The sequence below is a fragment of the Salmo salar genome, unplaced genomic scaffold (assembly GCF_905237065.1).
Source record: "Salmo salar unplaced genomic scaffold, Ssal_v3.1, whole genome shotgun sequence".
NCBI lineage: Eukaryota > Metazoa > Chordata > Actinopteri > Salmoniformes > Salmonidae > Salmo > Salmo salar.
The window spans coordinates 191072-206456 of NW_025548393.1; the positions used below are offsets into that span (position 1 = coordinate 191072).

Sequence of the window (15385 nt, forward strand, 5' to 3'; positions counted from 1 at the left end):
AACTCCCCTCCTGGTTCTCTGGCTCCCCCTGTTGGTTCTCTGGCTCCCCCTGCTGGTTCTCTGGCACCCCCTGTTGGTTCTCTGAACTCCCCTCCTGGCTCTCTGGCACCCCCTGTTGGTTCTCTGAACTCCCCTCCTGGCTCTCTGGCTCCCCCTGTTGGTTCTCTGGCTCCCCCTGTTGGTTCTCTGGCTCCCCCTGTTGGTTCTCTGGCTCCCCCTGTTGGTTCTCTGGCACCCCCTGTTGGTTCTCTGGCCACTCCTGCTGGTTCTCCGAACTCCCCTCCTGGTTCTCTGGCACCCCCTGTTGGTTCTCTGGCCACTCCTGCTGGTTCTCTGAACTCGCCTCCTGGCTCTCTGGCACCCCCTGTTGGTTCTCTGGCCACTCCTGCTGGTTCTCTGAACTCCCCCTCCTGGCTCTCTGGCACCCCCTGTTGGTTCTCTGGCCACTCCTGCTGGTTCTCTGAACTCGCCTCCTGGCTCTCTGGCACCCCCTGTTGGTTCTCTGGCCACTCCTGCTGGTTCTCTGAACTCCCCTCCTGGCTCTCTGGCACCCCCTGTTGGTTCTCTGGCCACTCCTGCTGGTTCTCTGAACTCCCCTCCTGGCTCTCTGGCACCCCCTGTTGGTTCTCTGAACTCCCCTCCTGGCTCTCTGGCACCCCCTGTTGGTTCTCTGAACTCCCCTCCTGGCTCTCTGGCACCCCCTGTTGGTTCTCTGGCCACTCCTGCTGGTTCTCCGAACTCCCCTCCTGGTTCTCTGCCCATGCCTGCTGCCTCCTTGGCCCCTCCTGCTGGCCATCTCCAGATCCAACAGGCTCTTGGCTTACTTGTTGGCCTGTGGCCCATCCCGGCAATGCCTGACCGTGGTTGGAATCGTGGCTGTGTTGGGTGGTTGGACACCGGGTGTTGATTTGAGCATCAGCCTCCAGATTCATCTGCTCCAGGTACTTTTCCATCATCCTCTCCCTCTCCTCCTTCAGATTCTGATGAGTCCTTTTTTTAAGCAGGGACTGCTCTCTCCACTGCTTATTGAAATCCTCCAACTTCTTCCTTCTCTCCTTATCCTTCAGCAGCTCCTTCCTCTTCTCCCTCTCTCTCTCTGCCCGGGTCATGGTGGATATTACCCTTGGGTGTCCAGGGAAGGCTGGGAGGGGAGAAGAAGTAGAGTTCACATTCAACTTAGTGGATCTGGTATCAACTAAAATGTAATGGACACAGGGAATTAAGAATAGAAAACACAGTTGGAGCTCAATGATTCTTTAATCTTTTCAATTGAGCAAGGCATGGAATTTGTCAATGAAGTGCAATAATTCCCATCCCGAATTGACCTGACCCTAAGTTGAACATGAGCCCCAAATGGCACCTATTCCTTGTATAGTGCCAGGGCCTATGTGATAGCTTAGGGCTCCATGGCAACTAGGGGACCCCCGACCCCCCCATAACCCTTTTTTGTGTGTGTTTTTTAGGAACTCTTTCTGGGTCTCTACTTAGTCTTGAGAGTTAGACTAGTAGATGACATAAGGTATCATTTAAAAACGTGGTTGTTACATCAGCAGTATTTTTCTTGTTATGTCAGTCAGTCACTCAATTAGCCATGTCAGCTAACATATTCTTTGGACAGTAGTTTTATATTGAAACAATGATGCAACATGATGACTGGTGTGGAACTTATGTGTGTAGAGGAGACTAAAGACGATGATGTCATAAGCAGAGGTAAAACAGGTCTTACCTATGTGGACGATCTTATAGCCCTCCTCAGCCTCTCTCTGATACGTTCTCTCCATCTTTTTGAGGTTCCTCTTCTCCCACTTCTTATTCACCCAGTCCACAGCTCTCCTTCGGATACTTTTATCAGGTGGGAGAATGTCCTCCTTGTCATCTTCCTCCTCCTCCTCCTCTTCACTGTTCTCTGTCTCACCCATCTTGTAATTCCCAGGGATCTCTCTTCTTTCCTCTTCTGACATCTCCTCTCTTATGTTTGCCTTTATGATGTTCTCTCTCTCTCTGATTAAAGCTAAATGGCCTTCAATGGCTCTCTGCCTCTCCTCCTCTCTCTTTTCCTCTCTCTTTCTCTCCTCCTCTCTCTTTTCCTCTCTCTGCCTCTCCTCCTCTCTCTTTTCCTCTCTCTGCCTCTCCTCCTCTCTCTTTTCCTCTCTCTGCCTCTCCTCCTCTCTCTTTTCCTCTCTCTGCCTCTCCTCCTCTCTCTTTTCCTCTCTCTTTCTCTCCTCCTCTCTCTTTTCCTCTCTCTGCCTCTCCTCCTCTCTCTTTTCCTCTCTCTGCCTCTCCTCCTCTCTCTTTTCCTCTCTCTGCCTCTCCTCCTCTCTCTTTTCCTCTCTCTGCCTCTCCTCCTCTCTCTTTTCCTCTCTCTGCCTCTCCTCCTCTCTCTTTTCCTCTCTCTTTCTCTCCTCCTCTCTCTTTTCCTCTCTCTGCCTCTCCTCCTCTCTCTTTTCCTCTCTCTGCCTCTCCTCCTCTCTCTTTTCCTCTCTCTGCCTCTCCTCCTCTCTTAGTCTGAACATTTCTTTCTGTCTGGCAATTCCAATCTCTCGTTTTTTATCCTGCTCCTCTTGTTGTCTTGCCCTCTCCTGTTTTCTTTCCATCTCCAGCCGTCTTTCCTCCTTCTCCCTCCTGATTTGTTGTCCTCTTTCTATGTGTTCTCGTTCCCCCTTCAACACTTCTAACCTCCTCTCTTTACGTCTATTGAAGACTTCCCGTGCTTTAGCTTTAACATTAACTACTACATCTTTCTTCATGCTTACTTCCTTTCCTCTCTCTTCTCGTTCCATGTAGTCTTCCTCTGCTTTCTTAATAATCACTTCCTGCTTTTCTTCCATCTCTCTCTCCTGTTCTATCTCCAGTTCATTCTGCCCCTCATTTGTTCTTCCTGCTTCCTCCCTATCTCTCATAATCATATTTTCTTTCTCCATCTCTTTCTGTTGCTGATCTTTTAATTCTATCTCTCCCTGATTCTCATTGTCTTTCTCCCTTTCTTTCTCTTTCTCCATTTGTTTCTGTCTCTCCTCTTGTTGTTGTCGTCTGTGTATCTCTTCTATCTTTCTCTGTATCTTGTTCTCCCTCTCTCTTCCCTCCTTCTCCATGTCAATTTGCTTCTGTTTCCATATATCTTCTTCTTCTTGATCTCTCTCAAACTTTCTCTTTCTCTCCTCTTGTTGTTGTCGTCTCTCTTTCTCTCCCATCTCTCTCTGTCTCTCTTCTTCACTTTCTTCCTCTTCCATCTCTATTTGCTTCTGTTTACATCTTTCTTCTTCATGCTCTCTTTCAATCTCTCTCTGTCTCTCTTGCTCTCTTTCCATATTTTTTGTCTCTTCTCCATTCTCTTTCTTTTGATCTCTCTCTGTCTCACTTTCTCCCTCTCTCTTTCTTCCTCTTCCATCTCTATTTGCTTCTGTTTACATCTTTCTTCTTCTCCTTCGCTCTCCATCTCCTTCTTCTTCTCATCTTCTTGTTGTCTCTGTTTTGGTATTGTCTCCATTCTCTTTCTTTCTACCTCTTTCTGTTTGTTGTTCTCACCCTCCATCTTCTCCTCCATGTCCATTTGGTTCTGTTTCCATTTATATTCGTCTGTTTCCATATTTTCTAATTCTAGCAGCTGTACCTTGATTTTCTTGAAGACTTCCTCCAATTCAGACGTCTTTTTGTCATTGATGAGGGCTGTCTCCATCTCCATCTCTCTCTCCACTCTATTTTTCATCTCCTCTTCACTTCGTCTCCAATCATTTTCTCTCTCTCTGTCTCTATCAAATGTTCTCTCTGGTTCAGTCTCGTCTTTCAATCTAATCTCTTCTTTCATTCTCACAACCTCTCTGTCTAACACTAGTACATTTTGGTTAACCTGTTTCACTCTCTCATTCTGTCTTCTATATGCTTCTTTCGCTCTTTCAAATTTGATTTTGTATTGAATCTCTTTTGTTGTCATATCTTCTTTCAGTCTCTCAACCTCTCTCTCTAACTCTTTTACCTTTCCGTTAACCAGTTTGACTTTCTCATTCTCTGCAATACACATGTCTCTTTCTCTTTCAAATATGATTTCCTTTTCCATCTCTTTCAATCTCTCAATTTCTCGTTCTAACGCTTTTATCGTTTCTTCTGCCTGTTTCACTTTCTTCTTCATTTCTTGTCTTTCCAATTCTGCTTTTCTCTCCCTTTCCATCTCCCTTTCTCTCTCTTTTTCCCTCTCTCTTTCCCTCTCTCTTTCTGTCTCAATAGGTTTGTTGTTCCAGGCCAGTCTTGGTCGCTGATCCTCCATGACTTTCTGCCATAGCCTCAATCTCTCTATCTCTTGCTTCATTTTAAAAGGTGAAATTAGTGATAATCTATGACCAAGACATACTTTCAAAGGATTTGCAGAGAATGATACATAGAAATACAACCTAGACCTAGGTAATTGAATCAAACACTGGACAACATCAATAGCAGGGTTATTTTGATCAATTCATCTGGACAATTCATTGTCAATTAATGTATTGACATGTTTGAAAGAATTATGAGACATTTTATGGACAAATACAAACACACAACTAGCTTGCCCATTCAGTTAGGGGTTTGAGAAATTCCTGTTGCAATTTGTGTGATGTTATAACAATGTTGCCTCTGATGTTTATGCTTGTAGAAATTACTCCTACAAATGATGTTTCACTAATGCAATTATTTACAACCTGCACACATACAGTTATCAACAACAACAACAGTAATGATGTTAATAAGGAAGTGGATATTCAACCGGCAGAAGAAAGGCATAGGGGTTGAGATAAATGAAGGTTAGGTTCAGGACCTAGGGTTGGGTTAAGGTAAAGGTTAGGTATAGTTTCAGTGAGGTCAAGGTAAGGGTTAACGTTAAGGAAAGGCATAAAAGTTAACATTGGGTTAGTGTACCGCTGTCCACCGTCATTCATTTTCAGCTGGGTGAATATACACGGCTATTTAATAATAACAATGACATGTCTTACGTGGGCCAGTTGTAGATCCACCATCAGTAGCTCCAGCAGATGTTTGACTCTCTTGATCTCCTGCATTTTTCTCTGGTTCTCCATCGCTTCTGTGACTCTCTCTGCCTCCCCCTGTCTCTCTGCTTCTCTCTGTCTCTCTGCTTCTCTCTGTCTCTCTGCCTCCCTCTGTCTCTCTGCTTCTCTCTGTCTCTCTGCTTCTCTCTGTCTCTCTGCCTCCCTCTGTCTCTCTGTCTCTCTGACTCCCTCTGTCTCTCTGCTTCTCTCTGTCTCTCTGCCTCCCTCTGTCTCTCTGCTTCTCTCTGTCTCTCTGACTCCCTCTGTCTCTCTGCTTCTCTCTGTCTCTCTGCTTCTCTCTGTCTCTCTGCCTCCCACTGGCTCTCTGCCTCTCTCTGGCTCTCTGACTCCCTCAGTCTCAGGATCTCAGCCTTCCACTCATTCATTAGGTAGTAAAGGTCTACAAGTTTTATTTCTGGAAAATAAAGAGATGCCTTCGTTCAGCAACAATGTGTGTTTCTATGTTTCTGTCACTAGATGGGGCCATTGTACACAACATTTACTCACCAGGTCAGTGAATTCAGAAATAGTCTACACACTACAGTACTCAAGCTCTAGCCTACAACCCATCATGCATCAGCACAAGTAATATAATAATACCTCATCACAACTTCATAATCACAGTACACCTGGATTGTGTTCACAAAGTGTTTCAGGGTAGGAGTGCTGATCTAGGATCAGATCCCCCCTGTTCATCAAAACGTATTCAGTTTGATTTAAAAGACAAAACTGATTATTGATCAGCACTCCTTCTATGAGACTTTGTGAATATGAGCCTGTGTGAAAGAACATTTCTGGCATATGCTGGCTAGACAGTACACAGACAGACAGATAGTCCGACAGACAGACAGATAAGTCAGCAAGACAGACAGACAGAAGAGTAGATATAGATGGACTGATTGATAGCAACAGAAAAAAACAAAGATATAATTGTATTTTATAATGTCAGAAAGAAAAAATATTTCAAATACATTAACGTTCACCTTCACATGTGTTATCTTACCATGACAGAATTATAGGCTAAGTAGGCTAGCGGTTGGTTCATGTATTGTAAACTTGTGTAAATATTTGACTCACCTCAAATCACACGTGTCAAAGCGCAGTTTTAGTGTGGAACCGAATAATATCTTTGGCATTAACTTTCTCTGGTCTGGAGCTGTATTGTTGCGTCATTTGAAACGCTTGAGCGTCATAATCGGTTCACCGCGCCTGCTTGATTGACAGCTAGAGCTTCTCCTGCGCATCAGTGTCCAAAAGTCGATATTGTTGAGCTACTCATAATTGATAAAGACATTTATAACCATTTTCACTTGACTTTTATTTCGTGTATTTTTGCCTAAGGTTATTTGGTAGTCTATGTTGTGTGATTTCTCTTTGTATGGACCTAAAGTTCAATGAAATACAAACAGCAACCATAGCCTACAAACATTTCCCACACAAATACAAATGTGGGTGTTTAGTGAGTACACAAAATAATAACAGGACAGCCATAACTGTACAAACAAACATACAATCACAACTCTTGGGCACCAAATATTCAATGTAAAAGCCAAAAGGTAGGCTAACATGAAGTCCGATTCTGAAATGCGCGTCAACAATTGAAGAACTCGTTTTTAAGCATGAAATAAATCCTCGTGGACCAGATTGACCCGCTCTCCCCACTATGTATTGTTTCTGCAGTGAGGATTCACCCCCTTTAGACAATGATGTTGTAATTTATCTGCAGAAAAACGTTGATCTGAGCTCAACAAGCAGTAGTAGCAGTATGCAAATCAGAGAGCCAGATGAATGGATCTTTCACCGATGCATTTCGGTTCCCGACGTTCAACAAAAAGATCCGTTCAAAAAGAGCCGTTCGTGAACGACACATCACCACACTGTAGTTCTCCACCATTGCGTATCGTGAGCTGGAGGAGCGTTCGTCCAACCTCTCATCCAAGTAAATTGCAGCGGCGCATCATCCATCCGCTGAATGTCCCAAGGGAGGGAGGATAGTTTACGATGCAACAAGCGTTTGGGGAGTACATTCATTGAAACGCAATGAGTGTTTTTAAATTGTTGAGGGACTCTTGCTCCAGGGGGAAATCTCAGCAGCGATGTCTCTGCTGTGCGTCCGAGGTGGGATCTTTACCTTCTTCGCTATGCTTATTATACTGTACATATCTGTCACATTAATCACATTGCACTCAGGAAAGTTGTCTGTTGGCTATTGGGGAGATGCGCATAGCCTGTTGAGTTGTCACGTTCCAGTCCAAACATGACCTGGGATGTGAGCAGGGAGCTATTCTATAACACATGTAGATGACATGTTGTCTTTATATGTAGATTATATTTTGGTTTTATATTTCATATTTGATTGATGATTAGGCCTATGACTTTTGATTCCACTTTGGCTACCTTGCACCATATTGTCCTCTCTTGCTATATCTTACACTTTATGCCCTTGTGCTGATCTTCTCTCTAAACAATAATCATGATAGTGTGAATGAGTTGAGTAAACTACACTGTTGTTATCTTCTCAGTCTGTACTGTACTGTCCCTGGAAGACCCTCCACATAGTTCACCTTGATCCAGTCCACTTTGTACCGCTGGTCAACTAATCATCAAAACCTCTGATTAGTGAATCAGGTGTGCTGGTGGTGGAATACATGATATGAACTGGTTAGGGGGAGGACAGGTTTGAGAAGGGAAAGACTAAATGGACTTTTCGGACCAACATCCCATTGACAGCCCGTCTGGCCAAAACCTGAAACCTAAAACTGACCCTAACCTTAACCTTGACCCTAACATTAACCAAACCTTTAAGCCTTAAAGGTAGTCTCATCATGGGTGTGATTCAGACTGTAGTTTCTCCATGTGTGTCCAGTAAACCTCCTCTCATCATGGGTGTGATTCAGACTGTAGTTTCTCCATGTGTGTCCAGTAAACCTCCTCTCATCATGGGTGTGATTCAGCCTGTAGTTTCTCCCTGTGTGTCCAGTAAACCTCCTCTCATCATGGGTGTGATTCAGCCTGTAGTTTCTCCCTGTGTCCAGTAAACCTCCTCTCATCATGGGTGTGATTCAGACTGTAGTTTCTCCCTGTGTCCAGTAAACCTCCTCTCATCATGGGTGTGATTCAGACTGTAGTTTCTCCCTGTGTCTCCAGTAAACCTCCTCTCATCATGGGTGTGATTCAGACTGTAGTTTCTCCATGTGTGTCCAGTAAACCTCCTCTCATCATGGGTGTGATTCAGCCTGTAGTTTCTCCCTGTGTCCAGTAAACCTCCTCTCATCATGGGTGTGATTCAGCCTGTAGTTTCTCCCTGTGTCCAGTAAACCTCCTCTCATCATGGGTGTGATTCAGACTGTAGTTTCTCCCTGTGTGTCCAGTAAACCTCTCATCGTGGGTGTAATTCAGACTGTAGTTTCTCCCTGTGTCCAGTAAACCTCCTCTCATCATGGGTGTGATTCAGACTGTAGTTTCTCCCTGTGTGTCCAGTAAACCTCCTCTCATCATGGGTGTGATTCAGACTGTAGTTTCTCCATGTGTGTCCAGTAAACCTCCTCTCATCATGGGTGTGATTCAGACTGTAGTTTCTCCCTGTGTCTCCAGTAAACCTCCTCTCATCGTGGGTGTGATTCAGCCTGAAGCTGGAGAGGCCAGTGGCAAACCAGCCCGACCACTTTATTACTAGTTGGGGATAGATTGTATCTCTAGAGTTACAGTAGGGCATTTCCATGTAAAAGGACCCAGGAGCACCAACGTGATGTTCATAGGAGCATGTGTAATTTGGTGTCAAATGAAATCTAAGAGTCTATATTTTTGGTAAATGTAACTCTAGATTCATTTTTCAACCAGTGAAGGCTTTGATTTCTGGGTAAACACGGGAAAAGGGATATTAGAAAACATCTCCCAGAAAAAGTCTTAAAAGGTCCAATATCAAAACTACATAAAAACAGAATCATGTTGACGTAAAGACCCCTGACTACTAATATCAACACTTACATTTGGTTTTAGAGAAAGAGTTAACCTTCTTTAAGTTTCAGAAAAATTCCCTTGTGCCTTTTAATTCCGTTACCAAAAACCCACATAACTTTCAGGTATTTTCACATTTCTCTCCCTCAGTGAGGAGGGATTATAATGAAAGAAATGGTAGAGATAAAAATGACTTATAGTGATTTTTCTGAGATCAACTTTGTTAAGTGGTTCAAATTCGTAATTCCAAATTGGTAACGGAATTACCCAAAAAATCTGTAATAGAATTACTGCAACTGAATTGGCTACAATGGAAATCATAATAGTCACAAACCACAATTGGGTCACCTGGTACTGTCCTCCCCTCCACTGGCATACTGTTCAGCTCATAAAGGTTTTCTTTCTCTTCTCTTGTGGTCAAACCAAGAGTCTCTCTCTCTCTCTCTCTCTCTCTCTCTCTCTCTCTCTCTCTCTCTCTCTCTCTCTCTCTCTCTCTCTCTCTCTCTCTCTCTCTCTCTCTCTCTCTCTCTCTCTCTCACCAGACTGACTGACTGACTGATTGATTGTGTTTGTTTTCACAGACACTATAATTGATTAACTGTCGATCTCAGGAGTCATATTGAGTTGGCTTCAGTCTCAGTGGTCACACTGCACATGATTCAGAGTCAAGCTTCCTGATTCAGATTCAGGATCTCTGTTAACACTGGAACCGCTGGGCCTCAAGACCCCCCCATCAAGCTGATGAGCAGTCATTTTGACTGCAACATTCTAACAGTGTAAAACATTTCATATATGCTATCGCAAAAATAATCATTTGGTTTTGTTTACGATTTCAAATAACACAATCGCATTTCATTACTTGACGTTACTGCAGGCTATATGTAAAAATTAATCACCATGAAAAACACGGTAGTTGTGGTTATGGTAGGTCTGATGGTAGATGTGGTGAAGTAATTATGGTATTGTATTTGTGGTGATGGTAGGTGGGATAGGTGTGGTGATTGTAGGTGTGATAAGTGTGGTGATGGTAGGTGTGTGGATGGTAGGTATGGTGATGGTAGGTGAGATGGTAGGTGTATTTGTAGGTATAGTGATGGTAGGTGTGGTTATGTTAGGTGTGATGTAGGTGTGACAGTTGTGGTAGGTAGGTGTGGTAGTTGTGGTAGATAGGGGTGGTAGTTGTGGTATGTAGGTGTGGTAGTTGTTGTAGGTAGGTTTGGTGATGGTTGGTTGGTTTTGTAGTTGTGGTGGTGGTAGGTGTGGTAGTTGTGGTAGATAGGTGTGGTAGTTGTGGTAGGTAGGGGTGGTAGTTGTGGTATGTAGGTGTGGTAGTTGTTGTAGGTAGGTTTGGTGATGGTTGGTTTTGTAGTTGTGGTGGTGGTAGGTGTGGTAGTTGTGGTAGATAGGTGTGGTAGTTGTGGTAGGTAGGTGTGGTAGTTGTGGTAGATAGGGGTGGTAGTTGTGGTAGATAGGGGTGGTAGTTGTGGTAGATAGGGGTGGTAGTTGTGGTAGATAGGGGTGGTAGTTGTGGTAGGTAGGTTTGGTGATGGTTGGTTTTGTAGTTGTGGTGGTGGTGGGTGTGGTAGGTGTCTTCAAAGAACTTGTTAGAAGGTGGGTTCATCGAGGAACCTCCGTTGTTGCTGGACTTCTTCCGGGAACTTCGCAATTACAACTGAAAACGATGGTGACAAGTTTGGATGCGACAACAGTTAAAAAGGTAAAGTTGTGTTGATGTTTGGCTCTGAATATGTCTCGAAATAATTTATTATAATAATATAACATACTAATAATGAATAACGAAGACAATGATGGTTTTCTGTGAATATCTTCCATAACGTTACTATAGTTAATGAACGTAAATATTAGAAAGCCGGGTTTGACCGTCGGCGTTGTATGAGCTACAGTACAGTACCGTTAGCTAGCTAGCTAACGTTATGTCCTAACTAGGCACAACTAGGTTTGGATTATTTCCTCAACTATATTCTTTCCCATATATTGTATATCGTTTCCATAAAGCCAACATGGCTTTACACTCATTAACGTAAGTTTCCAATCTAGAGCAGTTTTCACTTTTGTGATAATGAACTAGCTAACGTTAGCTTCGTTAACTAACTAACTAACTAACTAACTAACTAACTAACTAACTAAGGACGGTGACCTGTCCAGACGAGATGTTACAACGAACTAAATCGTCAATGGAGGTCTTCCTCTTTATATAGCCTGCTACAGCATGCAATACTATTAACTCACAAGGGGGCATAACGTTACATGGACAATACTATCCCATTTTGGAAACGTTACATGTACAATACTATCCCATTTTGGAAACGTTACATGTACAATACTATCCCATTTTGGAAACATTACATGTACAATACTATCCCATTTTGGAAACGTTACATGGACAATACTATCCCATTTTGGAAACATTACATGTACAATACTATCCCATTTTGGAAACGTTACATGTACAATACTATCCCATTTTGGAAACGTTACATGTACAATACTATCCCATTTTGGAAACGTTACATGGACAATACTATCCCATTCAGGAAACGTTACATGGACAATACTATCCCATTTTGGAAACGTTACATGTACAATACTATCCCATTTTGGAAACATTGCATGTACAATACTATCCCATTTTGGAAACGTTACATGTACAATACTATCCCATTTTGGAAACGTTACATGTACAATACTATCCCATTTTGGAAACGTTACATGTACAATACTATCCCATTTTGGAAACATTGCATGTACAATACTATCCCATTTTGGAAACGTTACATGTACAATACTATCCCATTTTGGAAACGTTACATGTACAATACTATCCCATTTTGGAAACATTGCATGTACAATACTATCCCATTTTGGAAACGTTACATGTACAATACTATCCCATTTTGGAAACGTTACATGTACAATACTATCCCATTTTGGAAACGTTACATGGACAATACTATCCCATTTTGGAAACGTTACATGTACAATACTATTCCATTTTGGAAACGTTACATGTACAATACTATCCCATTTTGGAAACGTTACATGTCCGCCCCCTTGTGGAGGGAAATTAATATCTTAGATGGTAGCTGTAGATGGGATTCAAATGCATAATGGTATTAATACAGTGTCTAGACTACCTCTTTTGTATGAATGCCCTTCAGAATCCAAACACAGTATTGCCACGCAGCAAAATGTTGAGTATAATCTTTCAAGTCAGCCTGATAAAATATTGAACAATTTGTGTACAAAGATATCTTGAAATGTGATATTAGGCCTGAATGGCAGTACTGTTACTGTATGGCAGTACTGTTACTGTATGGCAGTACTGTATTGGCTAGTGCTTTCTCCAATATGTTCTTCTATTTTGCATTACATTGTATGTTGATGACATTTATCTTTCAATATTTATCTTTCAATATTTATTTAATATATATATGTTTTAATGCTTGTAAGACTATTCTTTGACACATTTTCTCTTCCTTTGAAACTCTTATAGGACAGAACATGGACACAATGCAATTGGTGATCAAGAAGGTACAGATATGTTGTAGGACAGCTGCATTTGAAGTGTACATTTAACCTACATAGCAGTCAATACAAACATAGAACATCACCCAAAACACACAAAACAAACACTCCCTGCCACGCCCTGACCAAACTACAATAACAAATAACCCCTTTTACTGGTCAGGACGTGACAGTACCCCCCCCCCAAAGGTGCAGACCCCGAAATGCACCTCAAACTAAAAAAAAACACAAAAACAACCCCAAACCTAAAGGGAGGAAAGGGAGGGTGGCCACCGACGGTTCCTGTGCTACACCCCCCATCCCAATCCTCCCCCACGGATGTGGCTCTTGGCGTAGCTCCCGTTCCGTAGACTCTAGGCTGGGGAGCGTCGCTGCAGACACCTGGCTGGGGAGCATCTCTGCCGGCTCCGGACTGTAGGCCGTCTCTGCAGGCTCCGGACTGTAGGCCATCTCTGCAGGCTCCGGACTGTAGGCCGTCTCTGCCGGCTCCGGACTGTAGGCCGTCTCTGCCGGCTCGGACTGTAGGCCGTCTCTGCAGGCTCGGACTGTAGGCCGTCTCTGCCGGCTCCGGACTGTAGGCCGTCTCTGCCGGCTCCGGACTGTAAACTGTCGCCGGAAGCTCCGGGCGGGGAACTGTTGCCGGAAGCTCCGAACAGGGAACTATCGCCGGAAGCTCTGGACGGGGAACTGTCGCCGGAAGCTCTCGACGGGGAACTGTCGCCGGAAGCTCTGGACGGGGAATGCGCACTGGAGGCCTGATGCGTGGGGCTGGCTTTGGAGGCGCCAGACTAGTAACACGCACCACAGGGCTAGTGCGAGGAGCAGAAACAGGACGTACTGGACTGAGCAGGCGCACTGGAGGCCTGATGCGTGGGAATGGCTTTGGAGGCGCCGGGCTAGTGCGAGGAGCAGGAACAGGACATACTGGACTGGGCAGGCGCACTGGAGGCCTGATGCGTGGGACTGGCTTTGGAGGCGCCAGACTAGTGACACGCACCTCAGGGCTAGTGCGAGGAGCAGGAACAGGACGTACTGGGCTATGGAGGCGTACCGGAGATCTGGAGCTCAGGGCTGGCACACACCGTCCTGGCTGGATGGTCACTATAGCCCGGCACGGGCAGAGCGCTGGCACAGGGCGAACTGGGCTGTGCTGGGGAATGATGGCTGCCGTGCGTAGAGCAGGCGCAGGGTAGGCTGGACCTAGGAGACGCACTGGTGGCCAGATGTGCTGTGCCGGCGCACTTCTCCCTGGCTGAGTGCCAACTCTAGCACGGCAATGCTGAGGAGCCCGTATCGACCGCACCGGGCTATAGCTGCGCACTGGCGACACAGTGCGTAACTCAGCATAACAGGGTGCCTGCTTGATCCGTCGCTCCCATAATAAGCACGAGGAGTTGGCTCAGGTCTCCAACCTGACTTACCCCAACTCCCTGTGTGCCCCCCCCCTGCCTCTCAGGCTCCTGTAGCTCCCTTAATTTGTCCTCCCAGAATCATCGTTCCTCCTTCCATGTCGATCCTTCTCCCCGGTGCTCCAGTCCACGCTGCTTGGTCTTCTTGTGGTGGGTGGTTCTGTAACGGCCGTCGAAGGGAGTAGACCAAGGCGCAGCGGGTTGAGTGCTCATATTTCAATTTTTATTCGAACATTTAAACAAAACAAGAAAAACGACAGCCAAACAGTACTGTCAGGTACACTAAACACTAAACAGAAAATAACCACCCACAAAACACAATGAGAAAACCCCCTACTTAAATATGGTCTCTAATCAGAGGCAACAAGATTCAGCTGCCTCCAATTAGAGACCAACCCCAAATAGTTCCAACATAGACAACCTAGATTAAACATAGAAATAGAATAACATAGAACATCACCCAAAACCCCCAAAACACACAAAACAAACACCCCCTGCCACGCCCTGACCAAACTACAATAACAAATAACCCCTTTTACTGGTCAGGACGTGACAATACACACTAAAGCTGAAGAAATCTGTATTTAGCATCAAGTCTACAATATTGTTAGTTTACCTATGATTCATCTTTAATGTTGTTTTTATTGTACATCATTAGTTGTATTTTTTAAATGTCATGTCATGTATTCCCCTGTGGCTCAGTTGGTAGAGGATGGTGTTTGCAATGCCAGGGTTGTGGGTTTGATTCCCACGGGGGGCCAGTACAACAACAACAAAAATGCATGAAATGAAATGTATGCATTCACTACTGTAAGTCGCTCTGGATAAGAGCGTCTGCTAAATAACTAAAATGTAAAATGTAAAAAAAATGTCATGAAAAGCACTATACAAAGTAAATGTATTATGGTCTGACATGCCTGCAGAAATGTTGCAATTTTGTAATGTGTTTTGTTTGGTAAATTGTTTTGTTAATATGAATTTACATTTGTGGTGCCACTAAATAAACAATGAATTATTTAAATCAATACTGTCAATATTGCTATTATTAATATTAAAATATGTTTTTATAATGGAGGGAGGGTGGACAGGGAGTTTAAAAAATGAACCCCAAAAGGTTCTTTGAGGAACCATGATAAGGGGTTCTTCAAAGAACTTAGAGGTTCCCACAAAAGGTTCTTCAAATAACTTTTAGGGGTTCCCCCACAGTTTCAATTTGAAGAACCCCTACAGGATACTCCAGGAACCTTTACTTTTTAGAGTGTATATTGATAAAAGTCACCTTGTCCGAGAGACATTTACATAGTTATACACAGCCCAAATTGGGATGATTATTTTAGGGCGAAATAGCGGCCACAACAGACAGACCTGATATCGACCATAATTCAACATCCTTGGACGTCACGTGCTGAGTAGGTATGACCAAAGTTATTCTATTTGTCTACACTTGTAGTACATTTT

General features: G+C 43.9%; 1 protein-coding gene across 1 annotated transcript; it reads right to left on the minus strand.

Moving 5' to 3' along the window:
- Window positions 1-820: 820 nt before the first annotated feature.
- Window positions 821-5097, minus strand: LOC123732963 (trichohyalin-like). Its single transcript, XM_045712307.1, has 5 exons — window positions 4962-5097; window positions 3430-4297; window positions 1727-1906; window positions 946-1141; window positions 821-854 (listed from the first exon to the last, which is right to left on the minus strand). Exons 1-5 carry the CDS (start codon window positions 5043-5045, stop codon window positions 821-823), a joined length of 1362 nt encoding a protein of 453 aa, XP_045568263.1. The 5' UTR covers window positions 5046-5097.
- Window positions 5098-15385: the final 10288 nt, after the last annotated feature.

Excerpts from the sequence above, each read along its gene's own strand:
- LOC123732963 (XM_045712307.1), bottom strand. The coding sequence starts at position 5,045 with ATGGAGAACCAGAGAAAAATGCAGGAGATCAAGAGAGTCAAACATCTG. Across the intron at positions 1,907-3,429 it reads GAAGAAGAAGGAGATGGAGA|AGAACAGTGAAGAGGAGGAG; the intron begins GCGAAGGAGAAG and ends TGGGTGAGACAG. Across the intron at positions 855-945 it reads AGGGAGAGGATGATGGAAAA|GCATTGCCGGGATGGGCCAC; the intron begins GTACCTGGAGCA and ends AACCACGGTCAG.